The sequence below is a fragment of the Miscanthus floridulus genome, chromosome 7 (genome assembly GCF_019320115.1).
Source record: "Miscanthus floridulus cultivar M001 chromosome 7, ASM1932011v1, whole genome shotgun sequence".
In the NCBI taxonomy this organism is placed as follows: domain Eukaryota; kingdom Viridiplantae; phylum Streptophyta; class Magnoliopsida; order Poales; family Poaceae; genus Miscanthus; species Miscanthus floridulus.
The window spans coordinates 106,881,947-106,895,114 of NC_089586.1; the positions used below are offsets into that span (position 1 = coordinate 106,881,947).

The following is a 13,168-nucleotide window of genomic DNA, read 5'->3' on the forward strand; positions in this document are numbered from 1 at the left end:
ATGTACGTAGTCCAAAAACTTTGGAATGGCATTGTAGTTAACTGTAGGTTGCTATAGTTTGTAGCAAGTTCTTATCTGAAAAAATTGATGTAATAACAGGGAAACAGTGAAAACAGGGGGGGCTGCCAGTGAAAAAAACTTGCAAATCCATGGATGCATCATATTTCTAGTTACACCCGTGGGTCCTGATGTTCAAAAAGAAAAGTGTACACATCTATGTAAATCTTGAAATGGCATATTATTTGTTGCAGATAGTAACAAGTTATGATGTAGTTTTATAAAATTAATATAACTTCATATAGCTGATAGTATATACAACCAATGTACCATCTTTGTATAATTTGTTTTGTGCTTAGTAAAATAGTGCAGCAACTTATATTTTATGGTAATGTTTATTTTGTTACAGGAAGCCATGCGTATTACAGACATGTTTGATCTAAATTTGGAAGCAATAGATATCGAAGCTCCTGAATATGCTGCAGTTCAGAGCAACGAGCACATTGTGACAGACAGTGGGCTTCTAATAGCAGAAAGTAACCAGGAAAATGATGGTGCAGTTGATCCGTGTGGTTCAGCAGCCGAAAATGGTGGAAGGCACCATCATCTAGATGTTGATGTGCCAAACTATTCTAACAGCTAACATAATTGGGTTTTTTGTAATTGGAAAAATGATCGGCTTTGTGGTGGCGTTGCAGAGCTGAAGTTGCCACCATGTGAGGCAAAGGCACACAGCAGGCACAAAAAATACCGTTGATGCTATAATATGTTGATAAAAAAAAGATTCTCATTAATCAGAAAAATAAAAACACTTCATTTACATCTGAAAAGGACCCTTGACATCCACAAAAGGAACAAAAAAAAAATTAGCCATCATATCGATTGAAGCCAGGTACCAAGTAGCCATCATGGAAAACAGCAAAGCTTTGCAAAATCATGCACACTTAAATTTAAATTTGAAAGCCCCAATAAATAACTGAAGAAAGGGCTTCAAGTTCTTGAATTTTCAGATGGTGCATGTAAGTAGCAGATTACAACTTTCCTCTCAGCAAGCTGCATGACCATCACAGCAACTTTTAAAAAGTATGCGTCACAGTACTGATATTGCGAAATCCTACATCACAAAACATCCCACCAGAACATAGCTGGGGAAAAAACATCGAGACCTAGTAGCATTCTAGACTAAACGGCTCTAGATCAAACAAGCAAGCAGAGCTTCCTGTCCAAACTGGCACAGATTCTTCAATACACTCCTAGCTGTGTGATCGTTGACTCGTCTATCAGCTCAAACATAACTGGATTGTTATCCAAAAAAGAAGAGTACTGGTCAAGCTCATCATAGGTAAGGTCTTCAGTCATCTTTGCTTTATCATCTGCATGGAAAAATCACCAACAGAAATAACTGAAATATTTTGAATCGAATAGTAAACACAAAAGAGACCAAAAAAAGCAGCCGGAGGATAGAAACACTTAGCAAGTATCAACATCTAAAATGTGACTGACAGATAACAAGTTGGCTGTGGGTACCTGAATATACTGATGGAATCCTACTTGAATACTTGAGGATCAAGGTCCTGCGCAAAAAAAACTTAGAAGAAAAATAGATAACAAGAAGAAGAAATTAATTAAGGATAAAAAGAGAGACAGTGAATACCTGCTCATAGAAGAAATTTACTAAAGCCTTGTCAACTAAACTAGTTGGGCTGAAAAATAATGAATTCGCAAGCTTCACTCTTATATTTTCTATATCAGAAAAGTCAAATACCCCCCTGAGATCAATGGTGACATCCCAACTCTCCAAAAACATCACAGAGAAGATCCCACAATCATTACTGCAGTGGGAGAAAGAAAAATTCAAAAAATATAAAACATATACACATGCTGCACCCTGAGGAGCATATTATTAGAAGAAGCATTGCTTAAGGTGCCAACCTAGAGGATAAATTATTATACAACTAATATGTACGATTTAGGAATGCATTCGAACCTAAAATGTTGTGCAACATTCCATTTCGCCCTTGAAGTTGACATCTACAAAGAACATTGATTAATACTTAAATTAGACCCCACTTACCTATGTTTCGAAGAATTTTATTTCAGTGGCAATTTATGTGTAAAAATGTGTATTTATGAAAGGAGTTGCTACCATGCAATACTAAACTTGCTACTCTAAAAATATACTAAATTTTTTACATGGTATGAACAAGCTCGGGGGGGGGGGGGGGGGGGGGGGGGGGGGCAAAAAAATCAAAAGAAGTTACTACCATGTGAAACTAAATTTTCTACTTCAAAAATATACTAAAGTTATTACATAGTATGCCCAAGCTGGGGGCAAAAAATATCAAAAGGAGTTACTACCATGTAATACTATAGTTTTATAACTTGGGGGCAAATTATTGCAACAAATCTAAAAATAGAAGCTGCTGCACAAGCTGGGGGGCAAATTCTTTTGTGGCAACTTATGTGTGCAATGGCTACACTTTTGTGACAACTTATACATTGTAGGTGGGGCAACTAATATGCAGGATTTAGGAAGACATTCGAAGCTAAAAAGGAAACGTTAAAAAAATTGAATGAATACTGAAACAGAGAAAAAAAAACTAAAAATCTGAAAAAAAAGAAACTGAAAGTACAACACTCAAAATAAATAGCCATAAACTTGGAATGATCCGAATTGCCTGCAGCATTCCTTTTCGCCCTTCAAGTTTACATCTACAAAAAACATTGATTAATACTTAAAAAACTGAGTTGGAGCAAGTTATATTTTGAGCAAGTGGCAAAATATCCTGAAATGACAAATTCTGAAACTGAAACTGAATGGGAAAGGAAACTGAACTGAGAACTGAACTGAACTGAACTGAGACTGAAACTGAACTGAGAGGAACTGAAATAGCTATTAATGATATTAAAATTGAACAAAAAATGAACTGAACTAAGATTGAAACAAAACTGAGAGAACTGACATTAAAACAAAACTGAACTAAGACTGAAACAAAAAAGAGAGAAACAGTGTTGTCCTGTTTGGTTGAGCTGACTGCAGGTGCAGCAGCCAACCCATCAACACTGTAGCAGCCACAGCAAATCAGCGGCGCAGATACATCCAGAGGAAAGACGATGCACTAAGCAGGATAGGCTGCAGGCATGTAGTTCAATGAAGCTCTAATGAAACTGAAGAAAATTGCTTCGAAACTGAAATACTACAACAAACTACTTGCTTCGTCGAAGGAGCAGTGATAGGAGTTGGGCTGTACTCACATCGAACGTCGTAGCCCGCCGCACCTACTGCTCCTCCATCGTCGCTCACCGCAACTCCCAAAGAAGCCACAGATGCCGTCGTAGCCCGCCGCACCTACTGTTCTCCATCGTCGCTCGCCGCAACTCCCGAAGAAGCCGTAGATGCCAGCTGCAGGAGCTAAACCATGTCGAATCAGATGCAGAAAGAAGAAAAGGGATCTGTACGCACGGCGGAGTGAGCGGAGCACTTGCTCAGTCGTCTCCCGCTGCAACCTACCTCACCACCGCTCGCCGGCTGGGGTTCTGACAGAGAGGCAGATTCGTCACTCCCCGCGGCTACGCTGCCTGAACGAAAGGGAGCGGAAGAAAAGAAGCGTTGGTTCTCGCTCGGGAAGGGAAGGGAGGCCGCAGCGCGTTGGATGGGGGGAGGGATTGCGGTCTGCTGGGCCGGCCCGTAGCGGCCTGGTGTCACGCGCTCGGCGCAGAACGCGACCGGTAGCGCGTTAGGGCTACTTTGGCAGCCCGTTTCCCCGGAGGGATCCCCGCGTTTTCCCTGGGCTAGTCTCCCCCTTGCCAATCTCCATCTGGCCAAATTTTTATGCACTTTGACAGCCCACCTACCCGAGGGTCGCAGCCCGCTTCCTTTCCTTTTCCACGCGGAAGGAATCGACGACTCCGTGAGGCCGGGAGGGTTAGGGTTTCCCCATGGCGACCGCTCGCGAGCCAGGCAGCTTCCTCCGCTCGCGCAGCTCTTCTCGTCGCGAGGCTGTCGCCGCCCCATCATCCTGTGGACGCCGCCTCGGCATCCCGTCACCGCCACCACTCCGCCTTCTCGTCGCTTCGGTCACACCAATGGTGAGACCGCCTCATCCTACATCTCTGTGCCTCCCGCTAGGGTTTTGGATTTCTTGATCCGCTCTCCTCACAGACTGTCCCGCTAGGGCGGTGAGGTGGTCGCGATTGATTAGGGCTTCGGCGTCGAGCAACACGACATGGGAACCGGAAGCTGGGCGCTCTAGGGAGCAGGGTGCGAGATCTGAGGTCGCTCGTCGCCTCTATGCTTTCTGTTGTCGCTTCGGTAAGGACTCCCCATACCTCCCTCTCTGGGTTTTTATTTTTGTGCATTTGTATTGCGGGATTGGTTAGTGTCAGCACGAGATGGCAGTTGCTGTGGAGGGGAGATTGTAATTGCTTGTGGGGAGGAGGGATATAATATATTAGTCTAGTAGATAAATTAGCCTAGCATGGAGCTGTTGAATTATACATTGGATGTTCTTTCTTGCATGTTGGAGCTCTTTGCGACAAAATCTATGTTGCTATTTAAATTGCATTCACTCCTGACTCAGAGTTACTTGAATAGATGTTCCTAAGTCCTGACCACTTTAGGTTTGTCCTAAATTAAACTTCTTTATATTTAACAAAGTTTATTGAAAAAAATACACTAGCATATATAATATTGATTTTCACCATTAATTATGTCTTGATAGTGGTGCATTTATTTGTTGCTCTAGATGTTAATATATTTTTACTAAAAACTGAGCTAGGCAAACTTGACCCTATGGTTTGGAAAAGAGGGAGTAGCGCAATTAAACCTGTAAAGCCAACACCGTACCTAGGTTCTGAATCTGAAGGATCTGAAGGATTATTGTCTACTTTGTGCCATGTTTGTTAACTTTTACTCTCGCTGACATTGGTGTGCTGGTACTAAGTTGGAAGCGTAATTAGATCGGTTGCCAAAGTCAGGAAATTCATTATGACTCTTGGTTATGATTTTCTTTAGCACCTACTGGTGCAGCATTTTTGCTTTTCTGATGAAGCTAGGCTCAAAACCGTGCATTGAGGTGCACATAGCTCAGTTCTCAAGTGCATACGTCTCTAGCCAGTTACCGTTGGGGGTACATGAACATGAACCTGGTTGCAATGTAGGACAGATGCCTTTAGCCTGACACCATCCTATCTAAAATATGACAGATAGTATTATCTGAAGCAGTTCATCTCTGTACGAATGCATGATAGGTCTCGCCTACTCGGCACGAGATCTTAAGCAGAGTGTGCCTTTTTAATTTGATGGCAGCGTGGGGTTTTAAGCAGAGTTTGCTTTTTAATTCCAGTGGCGTCCATACTCGTCAATCACTCAATCTAATAATCTGCGTGCTAAATCTCAGACAGGTGCTTGCTAAATCTCTCCGACTAATAAGGGCATGATGCTTTTGCAGGAGTGATTTTCTGCTGTGTCTTGCGATGGGGTGACACTGGTGTCTGGTTAGTTCCCCCCACTGTAGCCTACTGCATCTGTTGTTTTTTGCTCTTTGCTGGTGTACAATGATTCCTGTTGCATTAGAACTAATGAAATTTCCTGGATACTCTTCTAGATTTCTCACTAGCAGTTTTTTCCTGTTTTTTAGTCTATCTGTATGGCTATATCTTGAAGTGTTCCTCTCGCTGTATTGTTCTCTTTAGTATTTTTTAGTAATAAGTTAAAAAGATTAATGCAAGTTTTTTCATGGGATGGTCCGAGAAAAATCTAAGCTTTCCTCACAATAGCTCTAGGTTGTTAGCTTATGACGGCCCCTGACTTTTATTTTGTCTGAACTGTAGCTCGATTCTAGTCCTGTGTTCTGTTTCAGTTCGGAGCAAGCAGCCTACTATTGTCCGTTCAGCAATAGCTTGTTCTGCACAATTGAACTTCCTTTTTTTTGTTCTGATCTGAATTCTTGACAGCAACCTGATGCTCATCTGCTACTGTGTTTGTGTTATCATGGAACGTTAGCACATTTGTGTTCATGTAAGCTAGTACTGATAGGCCCCTCTCATGTTTCTGGGCTTCTGGCGTCTAAATATATATAACGAGATGTTTAGTTTTGTGGGTGCATGTGTTCATATTAGTTTACTCTGATAAATGATAACACTGTTAAACTGTGTTTAGTTATATTTTGGCTGTGCTAATGGCTTTCCTTATGTTAACTGCAGAGCTCTGGGTCAAAGCAACGCACGATTTGAGAAGCCTTTTGTGTCACTAATCTCTCTGTTGGGTTTTGATATATCTGGATGTATGGAGATGAACATACGTCCATCTGTAATCTTCTGGATGTTGTAAGTGCCTATATGAGAAGCTTCTGGAAAGGAAAAGCCATGATTTTTAGTGTCAAAGTTCTTGTTAAAGAGACTCATTACGATTTATTTTGGATTATGTGTCTCGATGTGTTGATGGAGATGATTGACTGCTTATGATGTGGTGATGATGTATTAGCTTGTTCCGATTAGGTTTAGCATTTTACATTTTATTTTATATATGTATCATATCTTACCTGGTGGATATCTAAAATAGACTTTGACCAGTCTATGCGTAACTTAATAACTTTCCAGGACATGCCTTTCAAATAGCAGCATGAAAACTTCCCACGTGGAATCTCCCCACGTGATTGGAGGGGTATTGCATTGTCCATAAAAATCCCTCCACTCCGATTACTTCCCAGGGTTAATTCCCCTGTCGCTGACAAAGTAAACTTTGCGTATCCTCACCACATGCGTGTTCGCCTATAGGTTTGGGTCTTGCCAAAGTCGGGCTGCAGGAGCTTGGGCCAACACTAGTGATCCTCATCGTGTGGACGTTATGGATTGGGAGTTTTTTTAAACCGTAAAGGCCTGAAAGAAATGACTGAAACTGGAGCTGTTGAGTCAATTCAACAACATTTTCTTGTTACGAAGATAAGGGATCGTGTGAATGTGAACTGTAACTATATTATTTTCTCCGTTTTAAATTATACATCAAGTTTTGCTCTAAGTCAACTTAGTCTATCTTTGACTAGATGTACAAGTGTACTCCCTTCGTCCCTATTCAAGTGACGCCGTGAGATTCATGTTAGCCAAATTTTTCAAGTTTGATTAAGTTTATAGAAAATATTAGTAATATTTGTATATCCAAATAAATCTATTATGAAAATAAATTCAATAATATATGCAATGATACTAATTATATACTAATAAATATTAATATTTTATTTTATATATTTAGTCAAAGTCAAGTATATTTGACTTCTCCATAAGTAAGAACGATAGATAAAAAATGACGGAGGGAGTACATCAACATCTAGCACATTGATAATACATTTATTTAGTTTTATAAATGTTAATGTATTTGTATATAGGTTTGGTTAAAATTAAAAAAATATTTTTATTCACTTTATAACATAAGGGCACATGTTTCGGCCGTTAATATTTTTATTAATCGGACGGCTATGATTTTCGGCGAAATATCTCAAGGAAACTTTATAGTAGCTGGGACATGTAAGGGCACATGTTTCGGCCGCTGGCTCACTAGGCAGACCGGCGGGCCCTACGAGTCAGAGACGCAAATGCCACCCACCACTAGGGATGAAAACGGATCGGATACAGACGGATATCACCGATATTACATTTGTTTTCATATTTCTGTCCGGATTCGGATTCGAATACGGATAGTGTCAACTATGTCGGATAGGATACGATTGGATATCGACATCATAAATATGCGATTTGAGTATTCGGATACGGATACGGTATCGGATGTTGGATATCCAGACTCGGATGCGGACAGATCTCAACCCCTCTAAACGGATTCGATTTCGAATACGATCGGAAAATATCCGTACCGTTTTCATCCCTACCCACCACCCATTCACCAAACCAACCGAAGTTTCAGCTCTTTTCTTCACCAGAAGACCAGACCTGCTCACGCCTCACCAAACTCCGCCGCCGCCCCGCTGCCTCCAGTCTCAAAGACCTTGGCAATCTCCGCCCTGCAAACCCTAGCCGCTGCCATGGCCTATCTTGCTCCCGCGGCCGCCGCCTCTTCCCTCCGCACCCCCATCTACCTAGTCGCCTCTTCCCGGCGCCGCTCCTTTCTCCCCGCCGCCGTCAAAGCCACCGCCAGTTCTGGACACCCCATCCTCTCCTCCCTCCGCATGGCCGCCTCCGCCGCCGTCCTCCTCGTCGCCACCTCCCCGGCACTCGCGTGCACCCCCTCCGCGCCCCCACCCCCGCCCACTCCCCTGACAGTCACGGTGTCCCCCGACGACGCCATCCCAAACGCAGACGCCTCCGAGTCCCACCCCTTCGAGAAGCTCATCATCGAGACCGCCTGCCTCGCGCGCATCGGCGGCGCAGACGAGGCGCGCTCGCGCCTGGCCGCGGCCGGATGTGGAGAGATCTTCGGCCGCCTCCTGGCCGCTCAGGTTCTGTTCGTGGACGGGAAGGTGGACGAGGCGATCGCAGCCTTCGAGGAGCTTGCGAGGGAGGACCCAGCCGACTACCGCCCGCTGTTCTGTCAGGGCGTGCTGTACCTCGTCCTTGGCAGGGAGGTGGAATCCGAGTCCATGCTCGAGCGATGCCGCGAGGTCGGCGGCGACGCGCTAATCGTAGATCCGGCAATGATGGTGATGCCGACCGTGGGGGCGGAATCCAGTGAGGAGAAGCCAGAGCCAGAGCCTGAGCCGGAGCCAGCGAAGGTGTGACTTGTAACTCTGTACCGTATGATCCCAGAATAAGGTAACACTAGCATTTTGGTAACCATAGAGGGATACGAATGAGAGGGAAATTTCAGACCATATTCCGGTGATACGAATTAGCTGGAGGAAAATTTTGAAACGAAGTTCCTGATTCTTTAGGATGTGATGGCTAAAGATGTCCGTTTCACATGGCCTACTAATAAAAAATTGAGAAGGTAGTGGCTTTCATTCGTGATGATTAGCACTTCTATTTGATTCATATTCACATCCATTGAAGCTTTATATATCCTCAGATTGGTCATTCTGCTGATGGTTACTTATTTCAGTGTCATGATGAATTTGATAAAAAAAAATACTAACCAGGCAATATATAGCATGTTTATGTTCCGATGGTGAGCAATGTGCATGGACTTGTCTCACACATGGCTGAAAACTGAATTAAAGTTCTTTACGTTGAGAAACCTGAGCAGTGTGTATCTGTAACTGGAAGGCCCCGGCCTACTCGAAGATGATGTTCGCGATCTGATTGGCAAGTTTGGTCATGAAATGCGCACAGAAATCAGAATTACTCGACTGGGCAAGGCCATGGTACCAAATGCTAACTATTTGCTTTAGGTGAAATAATTTGTGTTTTTAGTGTAATCATACTGATTGAGGAGATATCTCAAGATCGTTACGGCTGAACCATCAAAAAGGGACATTTTGGTGTTGAATGTCTCCTGACACAGCAGGAAATTTCTATTTGCCGATCAAGTCATTTTTCAATATATAACATGAAAAAGAAAGGGATGTTAACGCACTACTCCCTCCGTCCTAGAGGAGTGTCGTTACGGGTTTTTTTACTGTTTTATAAAATAATAATAATAATAATATTTGTATCTCTAAATAAGTTTATTATTAAAATATATTTAATGATTTATCTTTTTTTTTTTAGAATTACACAGTACAACGTAGACGTTCATAACATGAACGCACACTCATTCCTGTGAACACAACGTACGGAAACCTTACCGTTGTAAGCATCTCTGAAGGATTGAGCCGACAGATGTCAAGATTTACGAAGTCACCACATGTGTCTCGTTGTCGATAGGGACGTCGTCTACCACTGAAAGTATAGCGCCGTTAAATCCTGAAATAAATCCAAAAAAAATGCGAGTACCCGTGCCAAGTTGAGGACTTAGAACCCAGGTAGACAGGTTTCACCACAAAGAACCTAACCTTAATGATACTAATTATAGGTAGAGTCTGTCTATTGGATAACCATGTGTTTTATACAATTTCAACACATAAATTTTTTTTCACCATAAGATTAAGATCCAACAGCCTTCTATCTCTAGTCTTCTTCTACCTTCAGACAATCACAAGATCACAAATCCACAGATCATAGATCACATATCATAGAAAATAATTTTTTTCTATGGAAGGACAAATTACAGCCTCCACTGTTCGTCATGGGTCGTCACGTCGTGTTCCCTGGCATCTTACCACGCACGCTCTTTCAGTCACTCTTTCATTGGAGCATCAGAAGGCTGGGATGGATAGGAGGCTCCTCGAAGCGGCCGTATCTGGTGATGCCACAGAAATCATCAAGCAGCTCGCCATTGATGACCCGGGCGTCCTGCTTGGAACGACGCCACAGGGGAACACCTGCCTCCACATCGCCTCCATCCGTGGCCACGAGGGGTTCTGCAAGGACCTCCTAGGCCTAGCGTTGAACCAATCAGCTGTTTCTCTGCTCGCCGCCATCAACAAGGACGGGGAGACGCCGCAGCTCACCGCCGTGACGAGGGGCCGTGACACAAAGCTAAAAAATTCATGTGTTTTTTTTTTAAACACACATGTGTTGTATAGCAGTTATAGGTACGCCCTCCATCCTTGCCGCGTGCCTCCGACCTACCTCCGCCCTCCGCCTGCAATGCCAGAGTTCGCCCATGCCGGTCACCGTGATCCTTTGCCTTTGCCGCGTGCGAGTCCGACATCAGCCCGCCCACGCCATACTCTGCCTCGCCGCGCGTAGGTCTAGCGTCGCCGGAGTCCTTCCCCACTGCCGTCGATGTCCTCCCCCACCGTCACTGGAGCTTGTCGCGGTCTTCCCTCACCAGGCGCGGATCTAGCCTACGTCGCCGGAGATCGCCCCCACTCTGTTGTTGGATCCGTCGCCGGAGATCGCCCCCACTCTGTTGTTGGAGACTGTACAAGGGCGCCGGTGTCCGCCGAGAGCCGCGCCGCCGGTGTTCGCCCCTCTACGCTCCTCCGTCCACGACGCTGCAGTCCTCCCTAGCCGCCACGCATGCTGGCTGCCTTCCCGTGCTGGGAATACTCTTCGAGGGAAGAAGCAAAGACGGAGAAGGGAGAGAGAGGAAGAGTGGAGCCCGCGGATGTCCTCGTTTTCTGAGCGAGACTAGCGTGGGATGAGGAGATAGTCTCTTCTCTTTCTTCCATATAATCAAAATGATATGGATTCCTATGAGCTAACTGAGGTGGCATTGTTGGAGACGCCCAAATCCGTTGAGTGAGAAAAAGTCATGGCTATAGCTTTAGCTGTGGCATTGTCTTCCCCGCTGTCCTCGAAAGTCCTCTCCTTAACCGCCCCCAACACACTCATCACAAAAATCTCGGACAACATATGTTAAGCTACGGATGGAATCATTTGATAAGGAATGAATTTGATTAAGCCCTACGCACTGTTTACATGTCTAGTGATAAATCCTCTTTGCAGACACCAACATGCATGCATCACATTTTGGTTTGTTTGTAAACCAAGATTACAGGTTGTTTTGAACCTAGAGCTAAGAGGTCACGATATTTTGTAGACATGATATTGAATTGGAACAATGGATTATCTAAAAGGTAACTTTCAATTTCGAAACAAAGTTGATCACTTGAAACAATCAATAAAAGAGCACTATATTTTTTTTTTGTTGGACTACAGAACTACTACAATACAGAACCACATTGATAATATTCAGATGACCAATCTTTCCAACTAAAATTATAAATGGATACCATACTTCCATAATAACACAAGCAGTGAATTGTCAATAGATGCAAAATACACTTTTTTCATCAGATCCTTAATAAGGCGAAAGAAATACCGTCAGAAGAAGAACTGTCATATCAGCTCCTTGATTATCTTCAAAGTAATGTAAGCATCTGGAGACGGCTAACCACCACTGCATAGTACTAAAAGATTACTGAAATCCGTAGCATAGGGTAAAAATAGACATTATAGATATGGTACTAACCTCAGAAAGCAGACCCTGTGCTACTGTCTGCAGCTTGCTGCAAGAAAAGGGATGCCAAGAAGCAGAATTAGATTGGTGTAGTGTACTCTGAAGATATGACATAAATGAATATTGGTGGAAGGGCTTGTTCTCCGTGTACACTACATTGCCAAGCATCCAGTCTTGCATCACTAATTATAGGAAAATGACATCGATTAAGCCGCTACGCTGTTTGTTGAAAAATAGGCCCTATTCGCTTCGCTGAAAAAACAAGACGAAACACTGTTCCGGCTGATTTATTGTGAGAAAAATACTGTTCCGGCTGAAAAAACAAGCTGAAAAGTACGGATGAACTGATGAAGGACAATAGAAATTAACAAAGGAAAAATAATCATCAGGGGAAAAATGAGCACACATTAAGATGAATATTTATACATGATGTGCGGCAGCAACAGAGAACTGATGAAGGAGAATAGGAATTAACAAAGAAAGATAATCAGGGAAAAAGAGAGCACACATTAAGATGAATATTTATTTATACATGATGTGAGAAGTTTACTGAGGAGATCCTATACTCTGACTTCTGTCTGACCATAGAGCAATTGATTGGATGGATGGAGGGTGCACAGCACAACCTAGAATTTCAATTTGAGACACAGATTGAAGAGGAATACTCAGACTGATAAATAGCAATTTTTTTACGGACCAACAAAAATTCCTGAGGCAGCAACAACTAACTGAATGTAGATATTGATGCCCATCCTGTCCATCATTCTGCGGTTGGGGCTTTGAATCCGGCGGTTGAGTGGGCAGCAACGCTGGAGTAGGAAGAAGAGAAGCACCTGTTCTGTCTCAATGCCGGTAAGGACATGAGTGGGCCACCATCGAGTCGCGCACACCGAACTGGAGCATGCGCCGTCTCTTCTCCTGAACTCGAGCACCGCCCATCCCTTCCCATGGTGTACCGCCAGGTAGTTCTAGGAGGCGGAGGCGAGGCGCTGAGACCGGCGGACGGACGGAGGCAAGGGAGGAGACGCCCTTCCCGAGGTCCACCGCCGGCTAGACCTAGGAGGCGGAGGGGAGGTGCAGAGACCGTCGGACGGAGGAAGCAAGAGCAAGGGAGGAGAAGAGGCCGCCGATTCATTCCGGGCACACTTCTGAGTCTCGCTTATAAGCTGAGCAGGTTTATCTGATAAGCCACGATCTGGAGAATCTGATGTCTGAATA

The 13,168-nt window shown here is 43.8% G+C and overlaps 1 protein-coding gene and 3 long non-coding RNA genes across 5 annotated transcripts; 2 read left to right on the forward strand and 2 right to left on the reverse strand.

Annotated features, from left to right (window-relative positions):
- Window positions 1-903: 903 nt before the first annotated feature.
- Window positions 904-2,207, reverse strand: LOC136464151 (uncharacterized). The gene is made up of 3 exons (XR_010761148.1): window positions 1,652-2,207; window positions 1,525-1,571; window positions 904-1,370 (listed from the first exon to the last, which is right to left on the reverse strand). It is a non-coding gene; the product is annotated as an uncharacterized lncRNA (long non-coding RNA).
- Window positions 2,208-2,234: 27 nt separating this feature from the next.
- Window positions 2,235-3,630, reverse strand: LOC136464152 (uncharacterized). 2 transcript variants are annotated; one of them, XR_010761150.1, is made up of 3 exons: window positions 3,509-3,630; window positions 3,253-3,400; window positions 2,235-2,709 (listed from the first exon to the last, which is right to left on the reverse strand). It is a non-coding gene; the product is annotated as an uncharacterized lncRNA (long non-coding RNA). The 2 variants fall into 2 exon arrangements; XR_010761149.1 differs by having other exon boundaries at window positions 3,253-3,409; window positions 3,509-3,614.
- A 319-nt stretch (window positions 3,631-3,949) lies between these two features.
- On the forward strand, window positions 3,950-6,457 carry LOC136464153 (uncharacterized). Its single transcript, XR_010761151.1, has 4 exons — window positions 3,950-4,086; window positions 4,173-4,309; window positions 5,448-5,493; window positions 6,202-6,457. It is a non-coding gene; the product is annotated as an uncharacterized lncRNA (long non-coding RNA).
- A 1,472-nt stretch (window positions 6,458-7,929) lies between these two features.
- On the forward strand, window positions 7,930-9,018 carry LOC136464154 (uncharacterized). Its single transcript, XM_066463109.1, has one exon. The coding sequence runs from the start codon at window positions 8,031-8,033 to the stop codon at window positions 8,721-8,723; it is 693 nt and encodes a 230-aa protein (XP_066319206.1). The 5' UTR covers window positions 7,930-8,030; the 3' UTR covers window positions 8,724-9,018.
- The last annotated feature ends 4,150 nt before the right edge of the window (window positions 9,019-13,168 follow it).

Coding starts and splice junctions, on each gene's coding strand:
- LOC136464154 (XM_066463109.1), top strand. CDS start 8,031: ATGGCCTATCTTGCTCCCGCGGCCGCCGCCTCTTCCCTCCGCACCCCC.